Source organism: Pygocentrus nattereri, chromosome 8, assembly GCF_015220715.1.
Source record: "Pygocentrus nattereri isolate fPygNat1 chromosome 8, fPygNat1.pri, whole genome shotgun sequence".
Classification (NCBI taxonomy): domain Eukaryota; kingdom Metazoa; phylum Chordata; class Actinopteri; order Characiformes; family Serrasalmidae; genus Pygocentrus; species Pygocentrus nattereri.
In genome coordinates, this window is record NC_051218.1 from 40,510,842 (window position 1) to 40,528,023 (window position 17,182).

The 17,182-nt window shown below is 38.5% G+C and overlaps 1 protein-coding gene across 2 annotated transcripts in view; it reads right to left on the minus strand.

The window, feature by feature from the left end:
• Positions 1 to 4,800: 4,800 nt before the first annotated feature.
• The window catches only part of LOC108424227 (C-terminal binding protein 1), a 38,031-nt gene continuing 25,649 nt past the window's right edge, over positions 4,801 to 17,182 (minus strand). For both annotated transcript variants that reach the window (XM_017692123.2, XM_017692122.2), the window contains exons 3-9: positions 13,143 to 13,287; positions 11,889 to 12,095; positions 10,534 to 10,748; positions 8,868 to 8,998; positions 8,553 to 8,680; positions 7,307 to 7,418; positions 4,801 to 5,447 (exon numbers count right to left, since the gene is read on the minus strand). In XM_017692123.2, the coding sequence (XP_017547612.1) occupies positions 5,261 to 5,447; positions 7,307 to 7,418; positions 8,553 to 8,680; positions 8,868 to 8,998; positions 10,534 to 10,748; positions 11,889 to 12,095; positions 13,143 to 13,287 (1,125 nt within the window). In that variant the 3' untranslated portion in view covers positions 4,801 to 5,260. The remainder of the gene's footprint in view (positions 5,448 to 7,306; positions 7,419 to 8,552; positions 8,681 to 8,867; positions 8,999 to 10,533; positions 10,749 to 11,888; positions 12,096 to 13,142; positions 13,288 to 17,182) is intronic.

Genomic DNA, 17,182 nt, shown 5'->3' on the forward strand with positions numbered 1-17,182 from the left:
TACTATTCTTCATCAAAGGGGCTCATTAACTGATAGTGGTAATTGATTCATACTGGCGAAGATGAATGTAAATGAGTCGGACCCTTTATTTCGTCGGAACAGTTTCCACTGTCTGTTGGCTCTACTCAGGTTTTGCGTCTCGATGGGCCTGGGCAGGTGCGCTCAGGAGACATCTTCCTGATATCAGATATGATATCAAAAACTCAAGTAATACAATCATCTGGACAGAAAGCTGAACGAGGATCGCTGTTTTAAAGGGAGATCCTGAATCTCTATTTTCAAGGACGCTTTTTCAGCATGACAGTGCTTCGGCCTGCTGATTTGATGTTATATGAAAGTGTCCACAAGAGGGTCTCTGTGGTGATTTCTTTAAGTGTTAACTCTGGTATGTACTGTAAACTGATGGAAATGTCAATAAAGACAGTAATTTACTAAACATCACAGCTACTCATTAAGCTGCAGGCTTAACGATGTTTCGTCATATTTCTTGAGAAAAGTAAACAAATGTCTATTTTCATGCTGGCAAAGACTTAGATGTGAGAGGCAGGTCATAAGTTTGGGTGCTCCAGGTCAATTGATATGTTGTGTTGGTTTTCTATGTGACAGGCTAACACGTCCTACAGGGAACACGTCTGAACATTTTGATGCACAGTAACTGTTTACTGAACTGACTGTTTTGGGACAACAATCAAACATAAAATGTTCTGTTTGATGTTTTCTTGTTTTATTTATACAGGATGTCATCATCAGGGCTCCATACAAATGCCATATTTATGTGTGTTCTCAGTAGAGGAGTTGCTAACTTATTTACACATAACAAATTAACCAGAGGTGTTATATTAGATCATATTAAACATGAGGCTGAACATCTTCAAGAAATCGTGTTATGTACCACCTACTTCAGGTGTGTCAAGCTCAGCTACTAAAAGTGTTATTGCTGCTTAACACTTTGCCATGACCCTAAATGGCCGTTGTTCATTAACAATACACCAAAATTACAACAATTACTAATTTCTAATTCCAAATTGTAAGGCAAATTATTCAGTGACTGCATGAAATAAATGTACATTATTTAATTTTTTAGAAGCTCAACTAAGCTGAACAGAAAATGTGTTTTATCATCACACATATCACTATATGCTTACAATTTCTGCTGAAAGCCAAAAATCTCCGACGCTCTTTGTGTTATTCTATAAAAGTAATGTTTCCAGAGCAGATCACTGAAGAGACGCCGTCTGTTTATAGTTTAGAGTTCAGCTTCTTTTATTATAAGGGTTTAAAATGACATCACCGTCTATTAGACTGGAGAGAAGAGCTACAGCCTCACACGACGCCCAGCTTCTGAATGGAGCTGATGAAATATGAAAGTTCTGAAGAACATGACGTTTTGGAATCACCAGTGGTCTCAAGGAGCTGACAGGTTTAAATAAAAACTTGTAATAAAATTAAACATATATATATATATATATATATATATATATATATATATATATATATATATACAGTGGGTTGCAAAAGTATTCATACCCCTTGAACTTTTCCATATTTTGTCACATTACAACCACAAACATAAATATATTTCACTGGAATTTAATGTGAAAGACCAACACAAAGTGGTATACAATTGTGAAGTGGAAAGAAAATTATACATGAATCAAAACATTTTTTACAAATAAAAAACTAATAAGTGCGACGTGCAAAAGTATTCAGCCCCCTTTTCCCTGAGTGCAACCAATTGCATTCAGAAGTTGCCTGATGACTGCTAATGACTCAAAAGGGTCCACCTGTGTGTAATCTAATCTCAGTACAAATACAGCTGCTCCGTGACGGCCTCAGATGTTGGTTAAGAGAATATTGGGGAGCAAACAGCATCATGAAGTCCAAAGAACACACCAGACAGGTTAGGAATATGGTTTTGGAGAAGTTTAAAGCAGGCTTAGGTTATAAAAAGATTTCCCAAGCTTTGAACATCTCATGGAGCACTGTTCAATCCATCATCCGGAAATGGAAAGAGTATGGCACCACAGTAAACCTGCCAAGACAAGGCCGTCCACCTAAACTTACAGGCCGAACAAGGAGATCACTGATCAGAGAGGCAGCCAAGAGGCCCATGGTGACTCTGGATGAAATGCAGAGAGCCACAGCTCAGGTGGGGGAAACTGTCCACAGGACAACAATTAGTCGTGCACTACACAAATGTGGTCTTTATGGAAGAGTGGCAAGGAGAAAGCCATTGTTAAAAGAAAACCATAAGAAGTCCCGTTTGCAGTTTGCCAGAAGCCATGTTGAGGACACAGCAAACATGTGGAAGAAGGTGCTTTGGTCAGACGAGACCAAAATAGAACTTTTTGGCCACAATGCAAAACGCTATGCGTGGCGGAGAAATAACACTGCACATCACTCTGAAAACACCATCCCCACTGTCAAATATGGTGGTGGCAGCATCATGCTCTGGGGGTGCTTCTCTTCAGCAGGGACCGGGAAGTTGGTCAAAGTTGATGGGAAGATGGATGGAGCCAAATACAGGGCAATCTTGGAAGAAAACCTGTTGGAGTCAGCAAAAGATTTGAGACTGGGGCGGAGGTTCACCTTCCAGCAGGACAACGACCCTAAACATAAAGCCAGAGCTACAATGGAGTGGTTTAAAAAAAAGAATATTCATGTGTTAGAATGGCCCAGTCAGAGTCCAGACCTAAACCCAATTGAGAATTTGTGGCAAGATCTCAAAACTGCTGTTCACAAACGCTCTCCATCCAATCTGACTGAGCTTGAGCTGTTTTGCAAGGAGGAATGGGCAAGAATTTCAGTCACTAGATGTGCAAAGCTGGTGGAGACATACCCTAAAAGACTTGCAGCTGTAATTGCAGCAAAAGGTGGCTCCACAAAGTATTGACTCAGGGGGGCTGAATACTTTTGCACGTCGCACTTATTAGTTTTTTATTTGTAAAAAATGTTTTGATTCATGTATAATTTTCTTTCCACTTCACAATTGTATACCACTTTGTGTTGGTCTTTCACATTAAATTCCAGTGAAATATATTTATGTTTGTGGTTGTAATGTGACAAAATATGGAAAAGTTCAAGGGGTATGAATACTTTTGCAACCCACTGTGTATATATATATATATATATATATATATATATATATATATATATATATATATATATATATATATATATATATATATATATATATATATATATTAAAACCTCTATTAAGACCTCTTTAAATGTCCCCAATGTACGGTCTATCCGCTGGAACTAGACACCTCTTTTTTTGTGGTGCTGTCTCATAGATCTTTGTTGGGGAGAGGTGGGAGTACACATTACGTTATAGTGCATACTGGGAACTGTAGTGCAGCACATGATGAAACGGGCTAACTTTAAAAGAAAGTTAAATGTTTTTGCAGGGGAATAGGATTGTGCCATGGGCCTGACTTGGTCTGCATGCCTTGTGTTTGACACGAGGCCTACAGGAATCAGTTTTATGCAAGTAACTTGGAAGCGTTTTTTTTAATTATGATCGGAATGGTAACAAATAAAAAAACGCACATGTATATTTGTATTGTTATTTGCATGTTAGCTTAGGGCTAAAACAAGGTGATTCAAAAACATTCATCCCACATCAAAATGATTTATTTCACTTGTAAATCATTACAGATCAATGCAGTAAACTGTAAGTGGTTTAAATGAGCATTAATCTTATTATGTAAATTTACAAGTGCTCAGTGTGAACGTCCTCCAGCTGTACGGACATCATCAGCACCAGTCAAACTCATCCCGTACTCGATTGAGCGTGTCACTGTACTAATGGCTCTTTCAGTGCGATTTCAGAGATCATCCAGTGCTGTGGAACAAACATTGAACACTGAGCTGTTGGAGGTTCACTGCCCATGAAAATCAGGCTGCACAATTATGACGGATTCACTGCTATTGAAGTGGAGAACGCAGAACGCTTTCTGCTCAGGGGTCTCATCTCCTCTCAGACTGAAGGGAGGAATCTTCCACTGACAGCCAGAAACTCCATGCCCCCTCTGTCAATTGGATTGTGATATTGTGAGATATAAAGCACTTTTGTTTCATACACTGTACGTGTTATTGCACACTCCTCCAAAGACATCCAAGAAAAGATTCCATCATTTAATTTGGACTTTTTATTTCATTTAAAATAATTCATACAAATGCATACAGTCACAAACATTTCTTTTTGGATTCTGTTTAACAAAAAATAATGATCTCATAGTATATATAGTATGTATATTGCTAGCCTACCACTTTACCAGGAAGGAAACTATGTAGGCGATGGAGCGCTGCAACTATCCCAGCAGCTTAGAGCTGCCTCATAAAACACGGTACAATCAAGTCACACAGAAACAGGCAAGCATGACGCCAGCTTTTCACAAGACAACTTTTTTTTGTTTCCGTTCAATAACAAACGGAACTTTTTTTTTTCCTTCAAACACATAAGGTAGTACATGCTAAGTTAACAAACAAGAACAGAAAATAATACAAAATAAAAACATTGAATATACTTTTTGAAAGTACTGTACTAAATTAGACTACAAAAAGACACATGGGTACAAAAAACAATGCACTATGTGGTTTAATTCAAAAGGGAAGGAGGGGGGAAAATAATTTTCCTGAGAGGGTGTGCAAAATTGGCCTCTTTCGGGGCTTTTAAAATCAAAAACAACAAACTAAAACAGGAAATAAAAACTAATATAATTTTGTAATATCTATTAGTTGGCTGGGTACCTCCCTTTATGCTGTTTTTCTTTTTTTCTTTTCTACAAACCATTGATCATATTCTAAAAACTGTACACAAACAGGTTACATTCATAACTACAGTTGTATTTTTTGTTGTTTTTTTTTTTAAACAATGAAACCCATTGGACACAGAAAAACAGATAAAATCGCCCACTGCACTTGGACAGACTACGATCTAAACCAGCAGGGAGAAGGTTAAAGGTTGCTTTGTTTCAAATTCACAAGATTCTCTCCTTTTTGTTGTTTCCACGTAAGATATTTCCCAAAAAGAAAAAGAGCAAAAGGAAAAATCAGAGAGAGGAGTGAAAGAGAGAGTGAGCGAGCACAATCCACCACCTTCAGTTCAAGCGGTCGGCTACTTCAGACAGAAAGTCGTGGTTGTGTTTTTTCGTGGCTGGTTCTGAGCCGGGGAGCCTGTTCCGCTCCTCTTCTTTGGGGTAAAGAAGGACCAGGAGAGTTCTCTAGTGGTGCAGAGAGCGCCGACACAGCGCGGCTACAACTGCTCGTTGGGGTGCTGCTCCCTGTCGGGCTCAGCTTTGCCCGTCTGGCCCGGGGACGGGGCGTGGGGCGGGTGTGCTACGGGGGGCAGGCTGTGAGTTATGGGCACGGCGCTTGGCACGATTCCCTCCACTGGAGGTGGAAGACCCCCAGAGGGCAGGCTCACTACACCTGGGGGGTACCTGCAAACAAAGACAGCAGGGGTGGGGATGGGAGCACACTTACTTTTACATTCAATTTTCTATTTTCCAACTTCCGTTTTTTAAACAGGCTGTTTTCATTACAAATGTAGCACATCAACCTAAGACTTACTTAAGTAAAAATAAGCTAAAGCTTAAACATCAAATTAACACATAAAATACCCCACAGGCCATATTATACGCCCCCTGCAGTATGTTAATATTAACAAAAAAAGTTAATGGTGCATTGAATGTGCAGAGATGCATTCCCTGTAAAGGATGTTTCCACACCCTGGTCAAATTACTTGCTCTTGATGTTCCAAGTAAAAATAAGTCACATCCTCTACAGGATGTAAAGCTAAATACAGCATTTTCTGCTAATTTTAGTGCACATTTTCCATTTATTTGATGTGTTTAAGATATTGAGAAAAACATAAAACAAGAATGTTCCATAACTTTTGCACAACCCAGACTTTTTTCAGAATTTTATTTATTGTCCAATAAGTAAAATTTAGCAAATAAGCAGTAATTGTGCAGCAGTGTGTTCTCTAGACGACAACCTGATTTTTAACAAAAAACGTGCAATCTGGCCGGGGTGCCCAACCTTGTGCATTCAACTGTATGTAAATGAAGTTGCTTCTGATACAGAAGAAACAGCACATTTACTCATTTTCCCCTCAAATCTTTCACTCTAATAATTTCCTGTGGAATAAAACTGGTCATATGCAAACGTATTCTTTGATGTGATTTCACAGCCATGATCATTTCAAAATGAGTGTGAAATGTCAAAAAAAAAATCTGTTATAACAAATAAATAGATGTGCATTTCCTGATGGAACTGCAAGGGTGCTTGAAAAGAGCTGCAAGTGTGTGTGTGTGTGTTTCTGTGTAGGTGAACAACACCTCCTTAGGTGTGTGTCTGTGTTTGTGTGTCTGTGTGTGTGTGTCTGTGTGTGTGAGAGGGAGAGATGTATGTGTTGGGAGAGAGTCATTCAAATGAACTGTCACTCTGTTATTATGCAGCTCTTAGTGGAGAAGCCTTGTTTGAGTCTGATTTGCACCCTATGAACAAACAATCACAACTTGGGAAATGTTTACTCTATCGCTTATCGGAAAGATGGTATGAGATAAGACCCCTTGAGGATAATGTTGGTGTAATGTTGTGTGTATTGAGAAGAAAATGTCTGAGTTATGACGAGTTAAACACAGAGAAAATCTTGAAATAAGCAGATTCTGATTTTGAGAAATTTATATGGGCGTTTTCTGTGCCTAGTGCCAAACAAATGCTCATAACTCTAAAGCTTGATTGATAAATTGATAAAACGATGAGATATTTTGAGGTTTCAGAAAGTTTCTCTACCATTTAAAACTGCAATGGAGTTTCTAGGTGAAAGTTTAAGGATTTTAAAGCAGATTCCCTGCGTGATCAGCTGTGTCTGTGAGACTGAGTGGCCTGCTGTGACATCATCGATATCAGAATCTGAAGTTCTGAACATTCTGCCGTTCATTCTTATGGGAGGTTTTTAATTTTTAAACTTAATTTTATGAATAACTACCAATCCGATCGACTCCAAAAATACATAGCACAAGTCACAGCGCTGAGACCTTCGAAACGCAGTTTGAGCGGAGTCTGTACGTTAAGCGATTCTGGCTGTATTAATCACAGAATATTGTGGAAGAAGAATAAGAAGAAGTATGAGAGAGCACTCTAATAAAGAAAAAATAAGTTTTTCTGTTTTATGGGCTCTTTAGATTTATATATATAAAAAAAAAAATATCACCAAATCACTCATTACCAATTGAACTGCCTCAAGAAAAAAAGGACAGGACTGTTTTTTGAGTTAATGTTAAATTGTGCGCACCTGTATGCTCCGTTGAGCTCGGGGTGAATAGCAGGGTCCATACCGGCCCAGTGGGTGGTCTGTGTGAGGTATTCTTTATTCACACAATTCTTTAGGCTGTCAGGAATACGACCTGCAGGCAGAAAATGGCCCTGTTACTTTAACTGTCCAGCACACCATGATTTATCCAAGCCCAGTATTTTCTGCAGAAATTGATAGCTTGAAAGTGATAAAATTATCATTCATTATTCTGTAATAAAATGACTTGATAATTTGTAATGAATCTACTGTATATTCATGACTTTCTAAGGTTCAAAAATCTATTATTATTATTAGTAGTAGTAGTAGTAGTAGTAGTAATAGTAGTAGTATTAGTGGTATTATTATATTATCATTAGTAGTAGTATATTCTTTATTTACACAATCATATAAAGTATCTGGACTAAAATTCTCAGGTTATTTTCAAACAACGGGGTATTGTCCAATATTGTGTAAACAGTTATTCCAGTTACATTTGTGTATTCAATGTATTTTTTTTTAAATAACAGAATCAAAATAGTCAAATTGTGGTGAAGAGTTTCCTAAAGAAATCATATTACATTATTATCAATGACACTGTAATCAATTACAACACTATTATTCAGATGAAAAGAATTCCAGACTCTGGAATGCACAATAGCACTGAAGTCATATTGACTGTACTATGAAAAAACTGAATATTTGGTTGAGGCTAAATTATTAAGCTAAAATATTTACATTTCATTTCATATTTCACTGCCATTACTGCATTTACAACCCAGTACAAATAATTATTTAAATAAAAAGTAATCCAGGTAGTCCCAGTTTTCTACATACATACATTTTATAAATGTCTGTATCAGCCTTGGCAGATATGTACATTAAAATATTTAGTGGTGGGCACTAATTTTTTTTTACTGTGATGCACAAAATGCTTGTTTGAGCATATCACAGATATGGTCAGTAATTAAAGAACACTGACAAGGTGCATGTATTATTATAAAGAGAGCATAATTAGCCTTGTTTAACTATATTTAGTGCAGCTGAGTATGTGAAATAATAATTATCATTGTATTTAGTGTTTTTGATAGTTTTGAAATGTGACACTACTAGCACATTTTGTCTTTGTGTCAGAATATTGTGATGGGTTTCATGTATCGTGAAAGCAACGTGATATCCACCCCCATATCGCCCACTCCTATCCCACAATGGTGCACCCCTACTGGCAGGCAGCAGGTCTCTACTTTACCGGTAATGGCTCTGCGGATCTCCCGAGCCGCTTCCTCTCTCATCTCGATGGAAGCTTGCTCACTGTACCAGGCAGCGTGGGGGGTGCAGATCAGATTGGGGGCATCTTTAAGTGGACCCTGGCTGAAACTAAAACAGGCAGCCGTATGTTTAATACTTCACTGTCTGAAAATGGAATATTTGTGAATCAAAATTTACACAACTACCCCAAATACTCAAAGATTAGACTGTAAAAAACAGAAGCTTCACAAAAGGTATGTAATTCTGCAGAGCTCACCTAAAGCGTCTGTCCCTGTCTCAGACAAAACACACTCACCTAAAGGGCTCTGTCTCATGGACGTCGAGAGCTGCTCCACGTATTCTTCCCTCTTTCAGTGCCTGAGCCAGAGCTTTCTCATCTACCAGCCCTCCTCGCGCAGTGTTGACCAGGAATGCACCCTGACGCATCTACAACACAGGTCAAACGGTTCACACTAAACACAAATGCAGGACAAATCATGAAGTTGCTGACAGCATGTACCTACATGCACCCATCATTGTGATACTGAAGCGTGTTGAAGCATGTGTAAGTGTGCTTCCTGTTTGATTAGCTGTTTTTCGTGCAAGTCTCTGCACAAACATATGGTGAGGTGTTTTTGCCTTTAGTAAAGCTTTGATGCTTTTCAGTAGTCTTGCTTTTAGTTCCAAAAGAATCTGCAAGGATATTTTTCCATATTTCCAAAGTTCAGTCTTAGAAGTTGGCTGCATTTTCTTCTTCTCATGACTTCTTCTTCTTCTTTCGGCTGCTCCCTTTAGGGGTCACCACAGCGGATCATCTGCCTCCATCTTGCCCTATCCATTGCCTCCTCTACTTTCACACCAACCATCTCCATGTCCACCCTAACTACATCCATAAACCTTCTCTGAGGTCTACCTCTTCTCCTTCTACCTGGCAGCTCCATCTCCAACATTCTTTGCCCAATATATCCACTATTCCTCCTCAACACATGTCCAAACCATCTCAACCTGGCCTCTCTGGCTTTATCTCCAAACTGCTCCACCTTCACTGTCCCTCTGATCTGCTCATTTCTAATCTTGTCCATCCTTGTCACTCCCAACGAAAATCTCAGCATCTTCATCTCTGCCACCTCCAGCTCAGCCTCCTGTCTTTTAGACAGAGCCACAGTCTCCAAACCATACATCATAGCAGGACGCACTACTGTCTTGTAAACCTTCCCTTTCACTCTTGCTGCTATCCTTCTGTAACACATCAGCCCTGACACCCGTCTCCACCTACTCCATCCTGCCTGCACCCTCTTCTTCACCCCTTTTCTACACTGTCCATTGCTCTGGATGGTTGACCCAAGATATTTGAAGTCATCCACCTCCTACCCATTCTTCTTCTCAAGACTAAACACATTTAATGATGCAGAGATCTGGACTCCGGTGTGGTCCATTATTCAGAGCACAACAGCACCTTCTTTGCTTGATTTGAAAATTTTCTTCTTTTATGTCTGTTTTCTGACAGCTACACATCCTTTCAGACCCATAGCGCGGAGTTGTCTTCTCACAGTGGAAGGATGGACAGAAACACCTGTGGATGTTTTCAGATCTGAAGCTCGACTTTCTCTTATCTCTTAAAGATGAAAGCTTTAAGTGCTGTTCTAAAAATATCTTCTGAATAAAAAAATATAAACTATATGTAATGCTAGTGTGTTGCCTGTAAAGTAAATAATCAATGAAGACTTTTGAATAATACAGCATAATAGCAAACACTATAAAACCACACAAACACTGAAGACTCTTGATCTGGTTCAACAGAGCCTGTGTCAAATTTCCATACTATGCTGGCAGGCATTCTAGCGCAGGGCGAATGTAACAAGTGAATTATAGAATCTGTTGACCAGACTGGTGAAAAGGTGGGTTTCTTTCTAACATCAGTCACAGTTTTGCGTTTGGATGGATTTAAAGCCCTTTGACTACAGAGAACACAACTATGTTACCTGTTTGATGGTGAAGTCGTTGATGAGGTGGTGGTTGTGTTCGTTCAGACTGCAGTGGAGCGTGACGCAGTCGGAGTGGAAGAGCAGGTCCTGCAGGGTATTGACCCGCTGCAGACCCAACGCACGCTCCATCCCGTCAGACAGATATGGGTCATAGAAAATCACGTTAAAGCCAAACGCTTTGGCCCTCAGAGCCACAGCCTGGCCCACTCGCCCTAAAACCATAGACAACACAGGTCAAAACACTAAAGACTTTTCTGACTCCATTACTAAGTGCTCTTACCTCCTCTTCTAAACTCTTTCCATTTGCTATTAATTCACTCATCTTCTGACAAATAAAATAAGTGGCCAGAGCATGTTGGTTATACTAAGAATGCTACCTTCAGCACAAAGTCGAATGCAAAACCTTGAACATACCCTGGTCAAATTACATGTTTTGTTGTTTTTCTAAGCGAAAATAAGGTAAGACATCCTCTAAAGACCACCCCTGCCCCACAAAATTGTTACATTCAACAAATACATAGCAATTGTGCATTAAATGTGCACGTGTGTTCTCTCTCTAGAGGATGTGTTAACTTATTTTCACTTAGAAAAGCAACAAAACAGGAGACCAAGAGCACCCAAACTTTAGAACTAAATTTCCACCAAGGGTGACCTGTGACAATCAGCAAATTAGTGAATCTCCTGTTTGACTATTCTAATTCAACATGACCGCTCCATATGCAAAAACTAAGAGCACATAGTGAGATTAATCCTTTGAAATGTATTTATATGTCCAATGACTAACATTAACATTAGCTGTGTTTATGTATTTTACTTAACGGTTAAGGTACCTATAGAGTTACTGTACTAAACATGAAGTGATGTTCTATTATTTACTAAAAACCAAAAGAAAAAGCACAAAAAACATCATAATAATTAGTTAATCATTACAACTAACCAAACTAGTCTGAAAGTTAAAATACCCAAATATAGTTAAAATAGTATGTAACTCAGTTAAAATAACAGATTAAGAATGTATTTATAGGTTAATATGAAATACATTTGTATACCTGTATGTAAATACAGCATTTTGAAAATAAAAATAAATTTCATAAGAAAAAAGGTGTGTGGGTGTAATATATATATATATATATATATATATATATATTTTTTTTTTTCAACATATAAATATATAATAAAACTATACCGACATTACATTTACACTGGCAATATAAACATCAAATATAAATGCAATAAACCAAGAGACTATAACAATTATAGTGAACTAAAAAAATAATATTATTATAAACAGGCAGCTCTACGCAGACTTAATGATAAAGTATTTGTTCTTGTTTTAACGTGTTATTGCTCACCAAGGCCGATGATGCCCAGGGTCTCCCCTCTGATGCGGGCAGCTCCTGACGCCACCTCCCGAATCTGCTCCACACTCTGGACCCTCGTGCCCTCACGGAGAGCCTGGTGCAGCCAGGTAGTGCGTCTGTACAGGTTGAGGATGTGACATAGTGTGGAGTCTGCCGTTTCCTCCACCGAGGCTGAAGGCATGTTACACACCGCTATTCCTACAGTTCAGAAGAGAAAATCAACACCATCACCGATGTATGGCTTCTGATTCGCTTCTTTCAACCCCATTTCAGAATTTTACTTGTAAACCCAAATAAATTCCAGCAAAAAATGATCTTTCTTTAGCGTAAGATGAGTAGACATTACTTTGGGCTATTCAGGTCACAGAACAACACGGCTGCACAATATATCTTTTGTTAACTGGTATTGTGTCACTGGCCTTTGCAGCTGCAATATGCAAATGAGAAAATACTTTTTTTTTTTTTTAATGTTCTCCAATCACAGTTCCAGTAAAATATTTTGGTCAAAGATAACGAGGGCCAAAGGCTCCACAGTGGCGCAACTGTCAAACTCACAACCTCCCAATGATGGGGCAGACACTTCCAGAGGTCTTCAAATACAGACCTGTAATCCAGATTCTGGTCCTGGATTGTGTTTCCACTGGTAGGTATGACAGTAGGTGTCCATTTAGTTACAGCAACAGTTCTGTCATCTTCCAGTAACTACAAATTCCAGGACTGGAAACTAGATTAAAAATATGGATGACAACCTCTGGAAACGTTGGACCTAACAGGCATCAATCTGTCTGGGTGGATAGGACGTCCCTCCATTTCCCCATCACTCAGTGCAATGCTAGCCCACGTGGACGTCTATTAACTGCCTTTACAGAATAGGTAGTTAGTGCTCTCCTCTAAGCATGTTGAGCTGTCCAATGACACTGCAGCAGTTTGAAAATACATGGTGGCACTCTACTTGATGAAGAAAGCATGCACAATACTTCACCCTCCCTGCACTGTTTGACAGAGGGAGACCTAACTGCAGCTTGAATTGGTATTCCCTAAACTGGGTGGAAATAAATACCTAAATAAAAATACTATAAAAACAATAATAATAATAATTAACCAGGCCAAAAACATCAGTGATTCACTGATGCATTTTTAATATATCTCAAAGTGGACTATATTCGCAATATGCAACAATGTTAGCACTTTGCCTATATTGTGCAGCCCTAATGCAAAACACTATATCTGAGAACAGAGGATTACCTAATTCTCCGGCAGATTTAATGTCGATATTGTCAAAGCCGCTCCCGATGCGGACAATGATTCGAAGTGCTTTGAATTTCTCCAGGTCCTCTCGCATGAGTGTGATAGTGTGGTACATGAGGGCCCCCACAGCTTCATTCAGTACCTGCATTTAACACAGCACACAGCGAGGTCACATGAGGAAATCAATACATTCCGCTGCTTTTACACTTCAGGAAGCAAGGATGGAAAAAATCCCCATAAATCACACCTTATTACAGTAACATTGTACAGTACAGTAACATTTTGGAAGATTTGTACTTCACTCTAGTGCTGTTGAAACTGAACACTTGCACTAACAGTCTCCAGGAAAAAAAAGGTACCAAACCGTCACTGGGGAGGTAACCCTCATGTCACTAGAGTGGTACCCTTAAGGGTCCGTCTTCAGCGCCTTAAGTTAAAGAACAGAACTGTATTATATTTGTATACAATAATATTTGTTAAATTACACTGGCCCCATAAACTTTGTCTTGACTCCAGGCCTTTTTTCCTAATATAAAAGGTTTAAAGGGTTATAGAAATGTTCAAATATACACGTCTGCTGTAGGAAATTAAATGCAGTGCAGCTTTTAAATTAAAAGGTACACAATTGGACCTTCAGACAATTGTTTAACTCTAACAGTGCATTTTGTTGCTGTGGGAACAAAAAGTAACTTTACAGGAAAAGCAAAAAAAAAAAATGAAAATTCTACATTAGTTGAGTGTCAAGTACTTGTTACAAATCTCAAATGACCTGAGATTTCTCTTTCTCTGATTTTTGCCATCTGCCACATTTCATTTTATTAAAACATCCAATTAAATTCATATCAATGTAAACATAAGACTAGTCTTTCATTACAGCTCCAGAATCATCACTATCACACACCACCTTCCTGACTCTTAAAATTATCTCTTACATTTTTCGCCTTTTATGTACTTGAATATACTTTTGTGTCCATTCTCCTACATTGAATTAAGACTTTGACCCAGCACCCATACGGTCACTTAAGTTTATCTGTAATTTTTCCACCCCAGCTGGGCAGCATGCTGACATTTTTAATGATCTACTCTCTGAACCCAAAGTATGACCACTCCACCCCAGTTTTATTTTTGTGCTTCTCTATGCTTGAATACCAACAGTTTCAAATGAGGCCACTTAACAGGACATTTTTAGCATCCGTCTGGGCACAAGCACTTAGTCATCCGATTTATGAGGTCTGCTGCTACTTTGATTGCTGACCTCAGAAAATGTACTCGATTCACTTCTGATGAACAAGTTATTGAGTCACAGTGCTGGTATGTCAACTATCTCAATGAGCTGTGAATTACTTGGAGGAAGCCTTCAGCTCGTCTTTCATGCTTCCCACAGTCACACCACAATGACTTTAGCTCCTGGTCCACCTATACTGTAAAATGAGAATCCCTTCAATTTATCACAAAAAATATTTGGACATCACACCTATTGGTTTACCTTTTACGAACTTACACAAATGTTTCCGTGTGTACTCTGAGCCAGCTCAACAACAGCACTCACTCTGTTGCGTTTAAGATTACTATGGGTGTGCATCTTCCTCCCTGGGCACATCAGCTGCAATTTCAGTATTTATTAACAAGTTTTACTCAGAGGTTGCAGTTAAACTATCAACACTTAGAAAACAATGACTTAATATGGATTTAGCTTTTAATATAGATCCCAATGACTCCATGCAAAGTTACATTTTGGCAATTGTGTTTTATTGTGAGCTTTTTTTACAGTACTGAGCAAAAATCAGAGACCACCTTTTGTTTATTTAATTTCCAGGCAAACCAGCTATTAAATACACGTTATTCATTTTTCAGCAAGCAGTAAACAAGTTTTTCAGAGAGAATTACACAGAAGCTTTAACAACTAAATACAATATCACTTTTTTCAGTATTTTAGTGTGATCACTCACTCCCTTTATTACAGCTTCCATTCTTTTCAGGAGATTCGCTTTCACTTTCTCAAAGAAATGCAGGGATATTTTGCTCATGATCCAAAACATGCCAAACACATTGTCATGTTGAGGTCTGGACTCTGGGATGGCCAGCCTGTTACTCTGAGAACACCAGCATTTTGTTGAAATTTTGGTTTCATTTTACATGTTCTTCTTTTGTTATCCGTTTCCTTTCCTCAGTAACAGCCCCTTGGCAACTACACATCCTTTCAGACCCATAGTGTTGCGTTGTCTTCTCGCAGTGGAAGGATGGACACAAATACCAGTGGATTTTTTTTCAGATCTGAAGAAACAGTGCAGCTTGATTTTCTTTTAAAGATGAAAGCTGTAAGCACTGTTTATCTGATAGGGATAGCTTTGTTGTTCTTGCAGTTTGGGTGTGTTTGAGTAGTTGCTCGTGAGGATGTTAGTCTCTATTTAAAGGGTAAAAACATCAGTGGGTACAGCTTTTATTGGAGGAGATGCAGCTGTAACTGGTTGGTTTTACGACCAAGAAGGGTAACACAATGTTAAAGAGTGGACAAATTAAATATTGACAGATTTGATATTATTGGTGTTGGAGGCTTCCGTGTAATTTTCAGTTAAATATATGTTTCCTGCTTTATACCTGATGCTGAAAAATGAATGACTTGTACTTAAGGGCTATTTGATTGGAGACAGAACAAACAAAAGCTTGGTTTCTGGGCTTTTGCTCAGCATTGCGGTTCTTGTCACTGCTGATAGAAGAAGGGGACTAAAGACACTACAACAATGAATGAATGAATGAATGAATAAATATGGGTAATTTATAGCAACTGAATAAAAAGAAGTCCAGGAAACTGCTGTCTATTCAACAGACATTCAAAACTGCTGCAGAGACGGTCGAGAAAATTCAACTCAGTCATCGCATATTAAAAGACTTTGAACCACTCAATGCGAAGTAACATCACTGAAATTCTAAGTTAATATAGATTGATGTTCTATGCTTTTCCACTGCTGTTTATGTTTAACTGACAGCTGAAATGGAGTAGACAATGTGTACTTGTCATTTCGTCATGTACCAATGATTTTGATCCCAGGCAGAAAAATAACCCTTCAGTCTATAAAGCTTCTTTTCATGCTTGAGGGAACCATGTAATATCCCTGTTGGTTCAGCGAGGGAAGTTAAAACTGGTAAAACAGTCGTGTTCTTGCAGGCTTGTGAAAGAGGATGGAGAGGAAAACCGGAGAGCCATCTGTCTCCGCAAGCCCTGGGAGGGCAGTTTTGAGACTCGACCTGGCGGTCCTCCAGAACTACACAAACACGTGCCAAAAGCAATCTGCAAGTCAGCACAAAAACGGAAAGCCACAGCCTTATTTAAGGTCTGACGGTTTTTTTTTTTTTTCACTTAGGAAGCATAAATATTCACATGTGGGAGAATATAAAACTTGAAAGAATGATTTATGAGTCTCTGAACATGCTGGATGCCTTCCTTCTCTTCCTGCATAATAAAATGAATAAAAGAAGAACAGAACAGATAATTTGATTTAAGAGTTCTTGATACTGTTGTACTGACATAATTATGGCAGTAAACTATAACTTCTATCAAAGAACCAGTTGCTACTTTGTCCTCGGGGAGTTGCAACAAGTAGAGAAACCAGGTAGCCCCAGTCCAGTTAGTTAGTTATTTAGTTAATTAATTAATACTTTTTTTTTTTAATTAAGCATTTACAATAAACTAATTTGTTCTGCATAATGCATGTAGCATATTTGAACATTCACGTTTCTGGTTACAAAAACACAACAGAGGATACATTAGACCCTCATATAAATTAACATTCAATGGTTTTTTCTTGTAGTTCAATAGAATCAAGTCAAACATGCTTTTGGTCATTTTCTAGTAGTTCCATAACAACGTGATCCATGAATTCTGGCAGCAATCGGATGTTTTTTTCATTACTGAACCCGGTGTATAAGCCTAAAACCAATTTAAAGGACACAAAACAATTAACGATTACTGCGTGAGCTAGCCAGGTTGAAGTACAACACAGGGATCATTTTAAATGCAGTGTTACAACTAAGCCTCC